The 14,563-nt window shown below is 30.1% G+C and overlaps 1 protein-coding gene across 2 annotated transcripts; it reads right to left on the bottom strand.

The window, feature by feature from the left end:
• Positions 1 to 2,098: 2,098 nt before the first annotated feature.
• LOC131846962 (1-acyl-sn-glycerol-3-phosphate acyltransferase gamma-like) lies at positions 2,099 to 12,984 on the bottom strand. 2 transcript variants are annotated; one of them, XM_059196379.1, is made up of 9 exons: positions 12,869 to 12,984; positions 12,576 to 12,790; positions 11,856 to 12,028; positions 10,107 to 10,268; positions 8,561 to 8,758; positions 6,371 to 6,508; positions 4,039 to 4,258; positions 3,397 to 3,513; positions 2,099 to 2,403 (listed from the first exon to the last, which is right to left on the bottom strand). In XM_059196379.1, the coding sequence occupies exons 2-8, from the start codon at positions 12,754 to 12,756 to the stop codon at positions 3,437 to 3,439; spliced, it is 1,149 nt and encodes a 382-aa protein (XP_059052362.1). In that variant the 5' UTR covers positions 12,757 to 12,790; positions 12,869 to 12,984; the 3' UTR covers positions 2,099 to 2,403; positions 3,397 to 3,436. The 2 variants fall into 2 exon arrangements, with proteins under 2 accessions (XP_059052362.1, XP_059052361.1); XM_059196378.1 differs by lacking the exon at positions 2,099 to 2,403 and having other exon boundaries at positions 3,228 to 3,513.
• Positions 12,985 to 14,563: the final 1,579 nt, after the last annotated feature.

Genomic DNA, 14,563 nt, shown 5'->3' with positions numbered 1-14,563 from the left:
TACAAAAAGTTAGAATGGCGTCATGAATACTCAAAATTATCACAAAGAAACAAATTTTATGCACAATATCACAATTATTATACATGTTATACTAAATAAATTACAACTATAGAAATTGGTGACACAAAAGACGAAGGAAAGTAAAATAAAGTTATCTGTAGGTTAGAGTAGACAATAATATGAACAATTCTTGTATGTGGAAAATTCAACAACTAAAATTGTATTTTCAGCTTAAAAGGATTTTACTGTTTTCTTATTGCAATTTAATACTGGAAAATGGATGGATGGATTTTATATACGAATTATAGATTTCCCGATAAAACAAAATTATTTTCCATCAATTAAAATTCTATATCTACATCGTACACACCCACATGTACGGGAATTGCTCATTTTGTATTATTAATAAATGGACGTCATTAAACATGATTACCTACTTATGCTGTACCGGGATAAAATTATAGACTAATCCCACAAAATTACTCAATTTGTACCATTTGAGAGTTTGACCGTATCAATGCAATATTTCAGAACAATGACAAGTGGCTAAAAATTATCAAATCCAAATAAAATTCTAGATGTCCCAAAAATTGTAATACAACAAACACATGAATATGTACTACTTCTAACAATAATTAAATTCCGCAATATCATATACATTTACTCGTTTGTACGTACAAATTAAAATCTGTTATAATACAACTTTAACCACTATAGTAATTATTCGCTTTCTTTTGTTAAATAAAATAGTTCCAGTAAAACTAACAAAAATGATCCATAGCTGAAGTAGGTTTATTAGATATTTATATATATTAGTACTTGTACTAACCTTTAAAGGTAATTTAAAATAATATTTCATCGTATTAGGTGATACATAACACAAATATTCAGGGCAGGAACTTGATCACCACTATAAGACGCACGATCTTCCATATTAGTGATATCGTTAGATTCAATCTACACCCATATTGACACATGTTTCGCCTATGAACGAGGCATCGTCTTAATTGCTTGGAAGCCTAATGTGATTGCTTGGCGCGCTGTAACTAATAGCGAAGGTCGTAACGCTTCTGGTAGCGGTGGTCAGGTTTTCGCACTGAATATTTGTGATCTCACACATAGTAATGGTAAATTGGTAAATTTTAAATAGACATGATTAGAATATATTCTTTATTTGTAAGTCATTAATGAACGGAACAAGTATTTGATCCATTTATAGTTAATAATAATGTGATAACTTAAAAAAATACCTTTCCTTTCAATATAATTATTGTCTGCCCTGTCACCTAATATTTTATGATACTGACTGTACAAAGTACACCAAAAATACAAGTAGTAGGTAGGTAGTTGATGTACCTACATACATACATACATACATGTATTGAAAATTATTTCAAATGTAGCTAAATTGTGAAATGGCGTAATTAAAAATATTTGTCATTTTAAAACATTAATATACCTAGTTACAAACATTAATATTTTTTATTACAGTTTCAACATTTTATAATCTATACAATCACGATCTTTGTTTTGGTTTAGTTACTTTTCTTCAATATTTGGTATACAGTACTGTATATACAAGGGACTTGAATATTTTCTTGTCAATGGACAACAAAATATCAGTTAGGTAGCGTCTGCGGGCATGAACGGCGTTACCTAATAATTCTGTATTCTATTTTGACATTTGTCCCTGGTTTGCTCAGGTCATAATAGATATAATTACTTGATTACGTTCATTTCGAATTTTAACGTAGGTATTAGTTTTGAAAGTCTACATTCTATGAGATATATATATAAAACGTTAGCCTTCACACTATAAAAATATGTTAGATATGTAAGTAAATTAAATAGAAAACTATATTGAATATCAATGGTAACTTGTTAACAAATTAAGCAATAGTTACTAAGATATTAAACGGAAGATATCTTTTGTAGAAAATGTAACCTTAAATTATATCTAATCGGTAAATAGCTGCTCGCTGCTACTGCCTCTCAAAATTAAATTTTAATATTTGTTTTCTTGTGCTTTGTTCCTTTTTGTGCAGTTTCTTTATTGGTTCGACGACCAAACTGTGAGAAGTACCGAAAATTCAAAATTCGAAATGCTGATTCGAATTCACGAAGCTGGTTCCAATGTACATATAGGTACTACATAGTTTTGTTTGGATTATGTAGCTATAAGTATAAAACCACCTATACACTACACCAGGATCAGAGCCAACATTGCAGCAGTTGTAAAGGAAACAGAATCGGATCAATCACCACACTACGAGAAATCAACTTTGATTTTGCTACACACGTGGTCATCCAGGATCCTCACCACTGCTCCGATAATATCCCTGATGTAAGTGTCTTGTGTAGGCCTTTTATATAATGAATTGTGTATAAATGACACTAAAACAACTGAAAAATAATACAATTACTGACGAGCTAGGCGATCGTTTCTGCTAAATGTCTTGCTTTTACAGTGAACTCTGCCTGTCCGAACATTACTGAGCCATATTTCAGAAACCATTATTGCTGTCGATTTAAAATACATATTAACAAAATAATACTTTTTTTTGCTGTTGAATTTGATATCGTTATTTAGTCTAAACTATGGATATCCCAATAATATTTGTGTCAAGCGTGTATATTTTTTGTAGATACATTTTTATAACGACTACAGATTGACAATCGTAATAAATAGTAATCATAGCACATTTATAATTTCCACACGCGGGATATCCAATGTAAAGAGAGAATGAAATATCAAGAGCTCGAATATCATAGTAGTAGATACATCCCACACATAACATCGTATAATTTTGAAATCTGTAGACATTGTCGATGCTTCCGTATACTTAATTTAAAATTATACGTCAATTTAATTCCTAAACTATTTTTAAAACAATGTTATAGAAAAGTATGTTTTCCATATACCACGACATGATATGATATTCTAATCATACCTCACAGGTAGTATAAAATATTACTTAACACAGTTGTAATATTTTAATGAATCGACAAAATCAACAGTAGATAACTGAGTATAATTTTAAGTTGTCAATGTTTTATTCTAAACTGTACCTTACTTAAACATTTACTTGTTTACACATTAAAAAAAATATCTAAAAATCCACATATAGTACATGCTAAAACCTCTTTAGATTTTCGATTCAAAATTATTTCCATTTTAGATTCTTATAAAAATATTTATAAAACAACTGATTTTACGACCAACAAGTATACTTATTATACTATGATTTACATTATTGCGAATATTTTAATCACATCTATCTCATTTCTGCTACGAAAACTGTTATTCTCAGTAAGACTATCTCAAACACTTAGGTATTTTGTTTTGTAGCAAATACAAAAGTAAAACAAATTCTTTTTTTTTAGAAGTATACATACCTAATTGTTGTGTATGTATAGTATTCAATACTGAGATATCTCACTTCTTTTCAGTCCCGTAAGATGATCCCTGGCTGATTTTTGACATTCCAATAGATTTTTGAAGAAGAATGTAAACTGAAAAATAAATATAAATACCGACCAATTAGACTATAAATATAACTATAACACATAAATGCAAATGTACTAATAAATACGCACACATAAATAGAAGAAGGTAAGGATAAACAATATCACAAGACATCGGTTCTTAGGTTTAAAATTGATAATACATTCCGCATTATTTATTGCATTCCCCATAACATCACACAGACTAGCGATCCTGAGTGTTTGGATCTATCACTCGTTTGGGTTTTTAGTTGGTTTCTAACTTTATAACTACACCTATTGTTTGCTAGAGGAATATTGCTATGTTTAAGTTGTTACAATAAAGATATAAAAAATGGTTAGAATTTATTGTACACTGAATTTAATAGTGACGTCACGGAATATTCGAGAAGTGAAAAAATGTATATAAAGTAAAACAAAACAACATCGATGTTCCATGCGTAACATTCCAAATTTGAATTTTATTTTTAAATGTATTATATTGCTATTTGCAATCGCTCAAATCACACCTATCATTACTAAATATATACTTACAGGCTGCGAATACAGCGGCAGCTATAGAGAAGTACAAGAGTTTCCCGCTGAACAGAAGGCCAAAAAGGTAGTAGAGCATCGGAGTAAGCGTAACGACCGCCCACCCGAGTGTGTTGAGCAGCGAATAAATACGACGGGACGCTTTGAATGGCTCAACACGTTCCACGCCCGATTGTGAAAAGAAGTCTCCAGTATTTATAAAAGAATCTTGCATTTTGTCCTAAAAATATATAAACTGTTAAAGATTGGGTTGTTTTTAATTCCAATTTAAACATTCTGCAGGCGACACTAAAATAAAGGGCAATATCAGCAAAAACTACTGAACGGATTTTGATGAAACTTTATAGCTTATACATCAGAATAACATATAGTCTATAAATTTCTCTCGAGTGTGTGTGTGAGTACAAATATATTAATCATGTGAAATTGATAACCTCCTTATATTTTAAAGCTTAGGAACAACGTATTGAGATTTTTTTTACAGTTGTGATACCGATAGGTACATATATAAAATGATGATTAATGTGTGTTAATGAGAAACATCTTGCGAGACGTGTGTTATGGTTTGAGATTAATTTTGACAATTGATTGATACTACATTAATAAAAGTGGCGTAACTGATAAAATAAATTGATTTTTTTTTGAGAAGTGAATTTAAGAATAATTTTCGATTATTTTAATCGAACTATTATAAATACGACAGTTTGTACATCCGGATGTTTGTTATCCAATATCGCATAAACAGCCGATTATAGCTGTATATAATTCAAATCCGTCAGGGGGAGGGATTTATCATAATATTAAATTAAATAGGGAATAATGATTAATATGGACTATTAACCGCATTGCTAGCAATGTGCCACAGGTTGACCTCCACACGGTTCCCCCTGGAAACCATCGGGGTATATTACCATTTGCCAAGAGAGGCTAAGTGACTTGACTTCATGCTTATTTTGGCATCCACAGGTGCCCTGCCAGTGCACTACTCCGATAGTGCGGCAAATGTATCATTGCAATACCATCCAAAAAAAAATTGTATCCAGCAAATGAAATACAACGAAATACCGATACTTAGACCATATTACAGATTAAAATAGGTATAGTATATTATGTACCTGAAATCACAAGAGCATCGCCGCGGGATAGCTTACTAGCTATTCTACATTAATCCAAAATTAAATTAACTTTACTAAAGATATTCACAACCAGACAGATTTTTTTATACATTACGTGTTTTGTCGTACAACATTTGGACTTTGTATAGGAAATGTAGGTAATTATTAATGTTCACGATCATCGTAGCGGTGTAAATGTATTATTACGTAGGCACATCGGTATGTAACTACATCGACAGTCCTATGAATATTTCTTTTATTTTTAACCGATTTCATAAAAGAGTAATGGAAGTTTTACAATTCAACTTTTTAGTTTATTAGCCAGTAGTAGACTAATCACATAAAAATACATATAAATTTTACTGACAAGTTTATAACAGTTACGGCAGATTTGTGTTCACTTATTTTTCTCTTGAATTTTGTTATGTTATATCTTCGATGAACTTTTACTGTGGTTCCTTTTACAATTGGACTTGAATTTGGATTTATATGATTAAAATAGATATATCAAAAGAACAAGACTCTAAAATATTATGATGATATACTTAATCATCATAGCGTCACCAATAAGTGTATTTTTCTTAAATTAAGCAATATTAGAATTAGTAGGTATACTACATAAATCGGTTGGTTTCTTTTTATTAATAAATTTGTCATGTCTTTTAAATTTTGGCGAATTTTCAATAATACTTTAATTGAAATGACTGATAGTGCTATATTTATTAATATTGCCAACACTGAAATATGTAAGTTTAGTAATAAAATCTTAAAATATTATACTATTCATATTAATACTACAGATCTGATCAACCGAAGCCTAAACTTTGGTGCTAAATTGTAATGTAAACTTACATTAGCACTTAATTACGAGTTTCACAAATCTGATCCAAGTCTATTATAATAAATTGTAGTTATACCCATCTATTCACTCCAGGATTTAGTCAGAACGGGGTCAATCTTTCAAGAGGCCTATAAATTCTTTATCATTTCTTAAGTAAAGTTTTCTAAAAAAGTAACAATTACAAATGAGAAATAGTGACTTTGTACAAAATATTTAATATTTAAAAACAGTTTTTATGATTACATATTGGTGTTATTTACTATATTTATTTTTTGTTATAATATTCAGACACGAGTGTTTTGCGCGGCGCTACTCTTGCTACTATGCTACTTCCGGCCGCTGCCTATATTTGTTAAATATAATTTATAATTCTTACCTTTACGACGAAAAGATCGTGCATCCACTTGGACGCCTCGGCCTCAACCTCCGGCACTTTCTCCACCGGTATCCGTTCGATGTACAAATGCGCATGCACTGGTTTTCCATATAACAAACTCGTTAATGTTGGTGGAGTCTAAAAATATATAATTTTATACGGTTATTTTTGTGTGCAATGTATTTTTAATCATGTCGTCGATAAGTAACTATAATTGGCTAAGAGTGAATTCGTAACTGGTACTTTTTTTTGTAAGTTTGTGTTTCCACATAAATAAATAAATAAATAAACAAAGATGTTCCTACAAATTACTATTAACGACTATATTATTACGACTGACTCCGATGTTTTAAAATTCTACTCCCTAGATGGTACAATTGAAGTATATTAAAAAAAACTATTAGGGATTTGTTAACAGTAATGAATACCTAATGAGATTTTCTCTAAAAACAATCCTTTATATAAACTAATTTCTCCCGCCGTTTTTTTGTGAAGCTTTAACACACAAACAGATATCTTTTTGTTCGTAACGATTTTATTATATGTAAGGATATTAATTATTTAATGTTTAAATTATTGAAGTATAAAATAAGTAAAGACTCAAATTACAGTTGTTTTTTGAGAAATATTGAAGAGCCTACATAGCTAAATACAAAAGGTAGTTTCTATGTGTAGAACAACCATCTGTTTTTTAGTTGTTTACAAATTCAATACTATGACATTATGATAAACTTGTGTTTCCAATAGTCTGTATTACATGTGACATTGTTACGTAATACACTCGAGAACTTTGTTTGACAGGAGATAAAATCATTTACGTAAGCAAATACCTACGAAGTTATTTATAGGTAGGTATTATATTGTTAGATGAATTAGTGCTCTTGATATCTATATATATAATAAAAATGTAACTTATCGCTGTACATGGAAGATATATGAGGAAACTTTATTGAATAAACGTTATAGAATACAAAACAATAACTGTTACAATCTTTGTTTATGCGTTTGCATGCGGTAATCTGATAAAAGGTCGATTTGACAGCGGTTGTCGTAAATGTATTGTGGTAAGTTAATAATAATAATAACCATTCACACAGCGCCATCTATTCCCACACTAAGCAGAGCTTGTGTTATGGATACCAGACAATTGACAAAAATATTTACTTAGATATATTTTTTTGTAAATACATACGTAATATACGTAGACAACACCTAGCCCAACACAAACAATCATACTCAATGCAAATGTTTATACTGTGCGTAGAATTGAACCCGCGACTGTCGGAAGTGACGCGCTGTGGTAAACTACTACACCACCAAGCCGTCAAATTTACTTAAAGTATAGGGTTTGTTTAATTCCGACTGATTTACAAATGAAAAAGTTATAAACTATTGCTTGTTTATATACTACGGCTACGAAGTCGTGAACTCAGCTAATATCTAATAGATTCATCTAATCGAGTATGCGATGTGTACAAAATGTACACATTATGATCACTTAATCAACACGCAGATCATACCATAGATCAAAGTTCACTAAAACAGTCGGTCATAAAGCAATAACATCAACGTTGGAAATAAACATAGGTAATAAATATTTTCAATATCTATAGCAATCTATTCATATAACAAAAATGTAACTATTCGGTGCCTATACATGGAAGATATGTAAGGAAAACTAGTATTAGATAATTTATTAATGTTATAGAACCCAAATTAATGATTATTAGAGTTTTTGTCTGTTTGTGGGTTTGTGCGCTTATTTCAGATACGACTCAATCCATTTGTGGAGGTTTTCCATATGTATTATTTCAGCTTCACTTAAAAATAGGTGGTTTATTACAAATAAACAATTATATTAGTAGGAAGTTGCGAGTGAGCCAGTTAATTACTTATACAAATGGAATAGCCAGTTAATTACTTATACAAATGGAATAATTATAAAAAAAATAAAATCCCAACATCGCGATGTCCTATCAAGATCTGATTATCATAATTACATGTTTGTATTGATATTGTAATTGAAATTTTGCCTTCTTAATGTCCTTTTTATTATTCTACACACAAAGTCATGTACCGATAAAAAATATATCTAGTTATTTATGAAATATGATACCAAGATATAAAGACCAAGGTTTGACGAAATAGCATGATTACTTGTTTAAATCAATAATAACAACAATACTTTACCTTACTTTCACTGAATGCGAGTTGTATATTATAAATGGCAGGTATTTTTCCTCTGAAAAACTGTAAACTCGTCGTGAAACCTCTTGTTCTCGGTGTCAAATGATGTTTAAGTAAAGGTAAGTTCTTTTCTCTTGCGAAATTCAATGACGCTTCGTGTTTTTTCTTTGTGTAACGTGTTCCTTCAGGAGTCAATAATAGCTGCAACATATTATATATATTGTAGCATGATCATTTATTTTACAAGAAAGATAATATGCTGATAGTACATATATACATTTATTTATATACAATACCTATATAACTAGTTAATTTCCGTGAATTCACCCAATAAGATGCACCCACCATGGTCTCCAGATCCACCCCGTCGCATCGTAACAACCGCGCGCGTAGTTACATATTAATTAGACTTAAATATCTATTTTTAACACACTGCAATGTACTTTGCATGTTCTTAACGAGTCACAAAATCGATTCCCTCTCAAGAACACAAAAATTGCTCATTGCTAAGACGGCCTATTGTAAAAGACATTTAATGTAGGTACATTTATGGTTCAATGTTTGTTTGGGCACAATAAAGAGTTTTTACTATTATAACATAGCTTATACTTATGCTAATCTTGAAGAGTTAGATGAATGAAAAAAAAAAATATACGTGTAACTTTCGAAGTTAGCCCAAGAGCAGAGAAACTTATGTACATAAATATTAATGATATAACAAATTTAATTACTTTTATTTAATGTAATATATTTTAATCAAATGAGCATAAATATTTTAAGACCGTTTTTCCGGACCTTACGTATATCATCCTCTGCTACCAAATTATCTCTATTCCCGTTTACAGGACGTAATAGTAGACGTAATATTGACAGTTTTTTTTGTCCCTATTTTCATGAATTTTAATATACAATAAATATAGCCTTAATAAATTGAGTAAAACTGCCAAAGTATGCTATGGTAGTAACTATAAGGGATCAATGAACTGCTTTAGTATCCAAATAATGAACTATTTACTAGCAGTGAAGAATTTTTGGTAATGAATTATTTAATTTTATTGCTACCAAGATACGAAGTTTCATTATAATTATTACATTAGGAAATTATTATAGTTCTTGTCTATGTAAAATTAACGGACATTCCTAATTTGTAAAATAAAATTTTCTATTTCCGATACTGAAATAGAAGGCAATTATTAATTGTTAGCTTCTACCGTGTTAGCTGTGTATTTAGTATACAAAATAGGTATTTAAAATTAGAAAGTAACATTAGGGTGAACGCGTCTTAAGTACAATTTCCTAACGGTGCGCAATCCGTTGGAGTTCATGTTAATATACCCAGCAGTGATCCGTCCCGGATCTAATGACTTATGACATGACGTGGGTCGACTTGTATCATAATAATAGCACTTACGAATCGTGGAGCAAACAAGACAGATATAAATATGTCATTAAAATCATGCTGTTTAATTAGTAATTAAAATGATCTTTGTCAATTAAGTGGTCTTTAATAATAAAAACTATTTCAAAAAGAATATGGTTAAGAACTTACCCATACTGGATCTGGATAATCACAAATTTCTGATATCTGATGTTTTATAATTTCCTTGTCTTTGTCGAATGACCTTTCAAGGAACACAAATTCCGAAAACTTCCACATCCAACCAATAGGAGGCAAGTATTGGATAGATTTTTTTGCGTATGCTTTACAATTCTGTAACAAAAAACAAATTAATATTTATGTTAGAAATTGTGTTGTCAAGAATTTTAATTATTAATGACATGTTGACATCTTAAACATTTCCGTTGTAGATATTCAAACAATCCATAGATCCTAAGAACTAGGAATTACTGGAGGAGCAACATATAACGCCTCAATACTAGCTATTTGTTTTAAGTATTTAAATCTCGAATATTCCGTATAGTTTAACTTTTAACTGTGTACTGTAAAAAAGAAAATGTAATAAAACTTAAACTTATTCTTATGGTAGGTCTGTCTACTTTTGGAATCAATTTTTAATTTATCAAATAAATTTGCCATAATTATTGTGGGTATTAAATTATATTTTGTCAGATGTTATCACCCTTTAGTAGTTTATTGTCTTATTGGGCTTTGAGATGTTTGTGCGCTAAACAATTATACAGGCTGCATTATCATACAATCAAATAATAAATGATAATGAAATCGTATGTTCTTTAGGGTTCTCCAAAGTTAAAAAATATATGATGGTTCCTTTGCAAAACCACAATGTTTGATTTGCCACAAATTTATTTCAGAAATCTTGTCTGATTAGTGTTACAAAGTTGCATGATGAGAGTTCACTAAGACAACTTAGGTGGTCTAGCGGTTTTGTACACCGCCTTACATAGGATGGTCACATGTTTGATTCCTCACATAGTACAAACATTTGTATTTATGAGTACTATTGTTTGTAAACAGTCTTTTCTGTGTATATAATGTTCTATTTCCAAAAAAATATTTATATCAGTTGTCTAGTACCCATAACAGAAGCTCGGCTTACCTTGGGTCAGATGGCATAGAGTGAGTTACTAATTAATTAAATTATTAGGAATTAACCAAAACAGTTACAAGAGAGAATAACATGAATGTCCGCTTGACATGATAAAATAGGGGTATAGGATGGCATGATTTCTTTTACACCAACTAACCTGAGTATATTACTTTTATGATGACTAATATTCACAACACAATATTAAATTTTTGTTAATTTTATGATTGACTATTGCATGACTTTAATCATTCTAAAGTTTAAAATAAATAGGAAAATTCTACTTAGATTTATATATTAAAATTTTCTTTATAGGTTTTCATGATGTTGACTTGACTTATTACTTTTGTTACACAGAAATTAATATTACAGCTGTGACTCTGTAAAATTATATAAATTGTTAACTACTGGATGAGTATTTTTCGTTTTTATAATATTACTATATTGTGGGTGATTTTCAAATTAAGAAACAATGTTTTCACTCATTTCAACTCCAGTACATACAAGAGGTCCACAATGGAATGAAGCCAAACATAATACTACAATAATAAAAGCAGAATGTTAAATGATACCAATTATACTATAATTATGATATGTCTGCAAACTATATGAGTAACCTACTCATAACTTTGTGGTAATCCCAACTGTATCATACTCGAATATTTTTTAAGAATTTGTAGTTTCAAATCTTAATTTTAAAATATATAAAAATTCTTTACCAAGTAATTTTAACATATTGGTAGTTCATAATATTATTAATTAGTAGTTAGTTAGTAGTTCTAAATACTCACCCCCAGAACTTGGATGCCATCACAAAAATGCCAACCCATAAGCCAATCTATCTCAAAACTATGATTCATAATAAGGTAACCATGTTCCTTCCCATAAAACTTGTCATATTCATCCTTCTTTATATATACAGACATTGTTGTGCCTGACCACCATTCTGACATAAACACTAATTCTGTAAAAAAATCCTTACAATTAATTGCTGCATAGCATACAATGCTACAGTTAAACAAGTTTATAGAAGTACATTTAAGTGTGAGATGTTCAAGGTTATTTATTTATTTATTGTGCCTATTCATATTTTAATTGTGTAGGATAGTGTAGTGGGCACTTAATAGCATAGTAACAACACAGTTATCTTTTGTGTATGAAACAACATTTAGATAAAGATTTAATCATATACATACTTATGTTCTGGAAAGTATATGTTGATAAAATAAGTAAAAAATGTTGATGTGGAAAGTTATTATGCATTAGTTAATAAGGTGCATTAAAATGTGCTTCTTCTGCATCTTGATACGGCAAATAAATGAGAATATTGTGTCATAAAATGTGCGGAAATTGTTGCTCAAAAAGTTAAAATTCTCCTTATGTCCTTTAATATTGCGGTTCATGAAAGACAATATGTGTATTGATATTAATTATATATATACATGAATGAATTAGATATATATCAATATACCTATGATACGCAAGTGAACAAAGAAAAAACAAATACTCACGACAATAAAATGAATATGAAAGATAGTAATTTATTTTCCTGTACAATGTTTTATTAAATGGTTTCAGTCCAAAATATAGAATCGCTTGCATGAAACTCAATATGATACCCGATGTAAAGTATGATATTGCAAAACATAAATGTACAAGAGTAGACTGCTTTAAAACCTTGAGGTCAATCATTTTATTTGTCACCGTTTTCTCGTAGACATAAAATCTGAAACAAAATAAAAATTCAATTATCGGGTTAAGTTTTATAAGACCAAATAAAATGTAAATATTTTATGGTTTTTACCGGTTAGTTAACCAAGTGGTATCATACGAAAACTAATAATTTATAAGTGGCTATACAAGTCGTAAAGCAACTAAACCAACTAAATTTAATCGGAACTATAGCACAGACCAGTCATAATTAGAATCTAGACATTTAAAGAATTCTGTGGATGCACGAACTGTCAAATTCAATCCAGACATGACAATCGTACGAAAATTCTTATACTACAGAGTATAAAACTACGTTCTTTAAGAGTGGGCACTATTTGCACAATTTCACTTAAAATAGTTTAGTTTAATTGAAGTGGACCTGCATATGCACACCGTCTTAAAAGGAACTTTAAAATATTTTGTTAATTAATATTATAACTACTAAGCGTAAACTGTTAGCGCAGGTGGGTGCACCATTCCAATATCACCCATAAAAAAACTAATTAAGTATGTCATCCTTTCTTGGAATAAATATTATTATTGTGTAATATTATCTTACCTGTATTAGTAGTAACACTATATACATATTTCCACGTCGTTATTGCTACCGATCATTCCGCATTCCGATTCACGATTATGTGAATGGATTGTAATTTACAAACATTTCCGTATACTTCACTGCATATTATTAATGATGCCAAATTATGATATATTTGGGTGAAAATTAATGTAGTTTATTTATTTATTTACTAACGGTGTAATTAAAAACTAAATTGTCCTATGCCAATTAATAGTTTTCGCCAATAGTATTACTAGATAGGTATCTGGCAATACATAGCGTAACTTTTTCATTAGCATGTCACATCACAAGTGTTACCAGGTTGGTAGTTTCCTCAATAATTAGGGGAGATTTGTAGGCGATGAGTGGAAATTTGGGAATATTGTGTAAGTATTTTTTTAAATGTATGATAATGGTAAAATCCTCCTGCGCTAAAGGTTTTCGCTGTCGGAATACACCAGTGGAAAATGATAAGATGAGCATAAAGTGAAATCTGCCTAGTGGTCAATGTGACATGGTGCATTACTAGCAATAGGGCCACTATTTATAATAGCCCCCATTATTAATAATCCCCTTCCTCTCAATTGGGTGGAATTGTGAGCGAAAAAAAAGGTATTGTGAGGTTACTGTCTTGTACAAAAAAAGTGATATGATACAAAACCGACCGAGAACTCTTCCACAGGGAATAAGTCCAAACATCATTCTCTAACTGTAACATTGTATTATAATAATGACAGCTTAATTTTTTAAGTTATTGTCAGCAGTTTATATATTATAGGAGACCGCCTCATTTCTGATAATCGCGGGTTCAATTTTTCACATGGTAGACTACCATGACAGACATGTTCACAAAACCACTCTACAGACCTAGATTAGAAGAACTGTCCTCACGCATTGGAATGAGTAGCAGCAGCTATAAAAAGTAGACGGGATGTTAGGAGTATGAGTTGTAGATAGACGACCTAATTGTCTGTGTATCGATCACGATGTCGTTGCTTAGCATCTTGTTGATTGTAATCTTTTTATTCTGCTTATTATACGTATTTAATAATTAATATTGCTTTTTGTTCTCAACTTTAATAGTAATATATAGGAAATCAGAATATTTGTACTCTAGCAGATTGAGACGTTTATTAATAATATTAGTTCAAAATCATCTTTTTTTCATTTTTGATGCATCATATACAAATGTGTTATATAATCTTAGACCTCTATCACCTATAAGAC

Source organism: Achroia grisella, unplaced genomic scaffold, assembly GCF_030625045.1.
Source record: "Achroia grisella isolate CSIRO2021 unplaced genomic scaffold, CSIRO_AGI_Agris_v1 utg515, whole genome shotgun sequence".
Lineage (NCBI taxonomy): Eukaryota > Metazoa > Arthropoda > Insecta > Lepidoptera > Pyralidae > Achroia > Achroia grisella.
The sequence above is the reverse complement of the archived record's forward strand: the minus strand, read 5'-3'. Positions and strand labels throughout refer to the sequence as shown.

Excerpts from the sequence above, each read along its gene's own strand:
- LOC131846962 (XM_059196379.1), bottom strand. The coding sequence starts at position 12,756 with ATGATTGACCTCAAGGTTTTAAAGCAGTCTACTCTTGTACATTTATGT. Across the intron at positions 12,029-12,575 it reads TTCATATTCATTTTATTGTC|AATTAGTGTTTATGTCAGAA; the intron begins GTGAGTATTTGT and ends ATTTTTTTACAG. Across the intron at positions 4,259-6,370 it reads ACGATCTTTTCGTCGTAAAG|GACAAAATGCAAGATTCTTT; the intron begins GTAAGAATTATA and ends ATATATTTTTAG.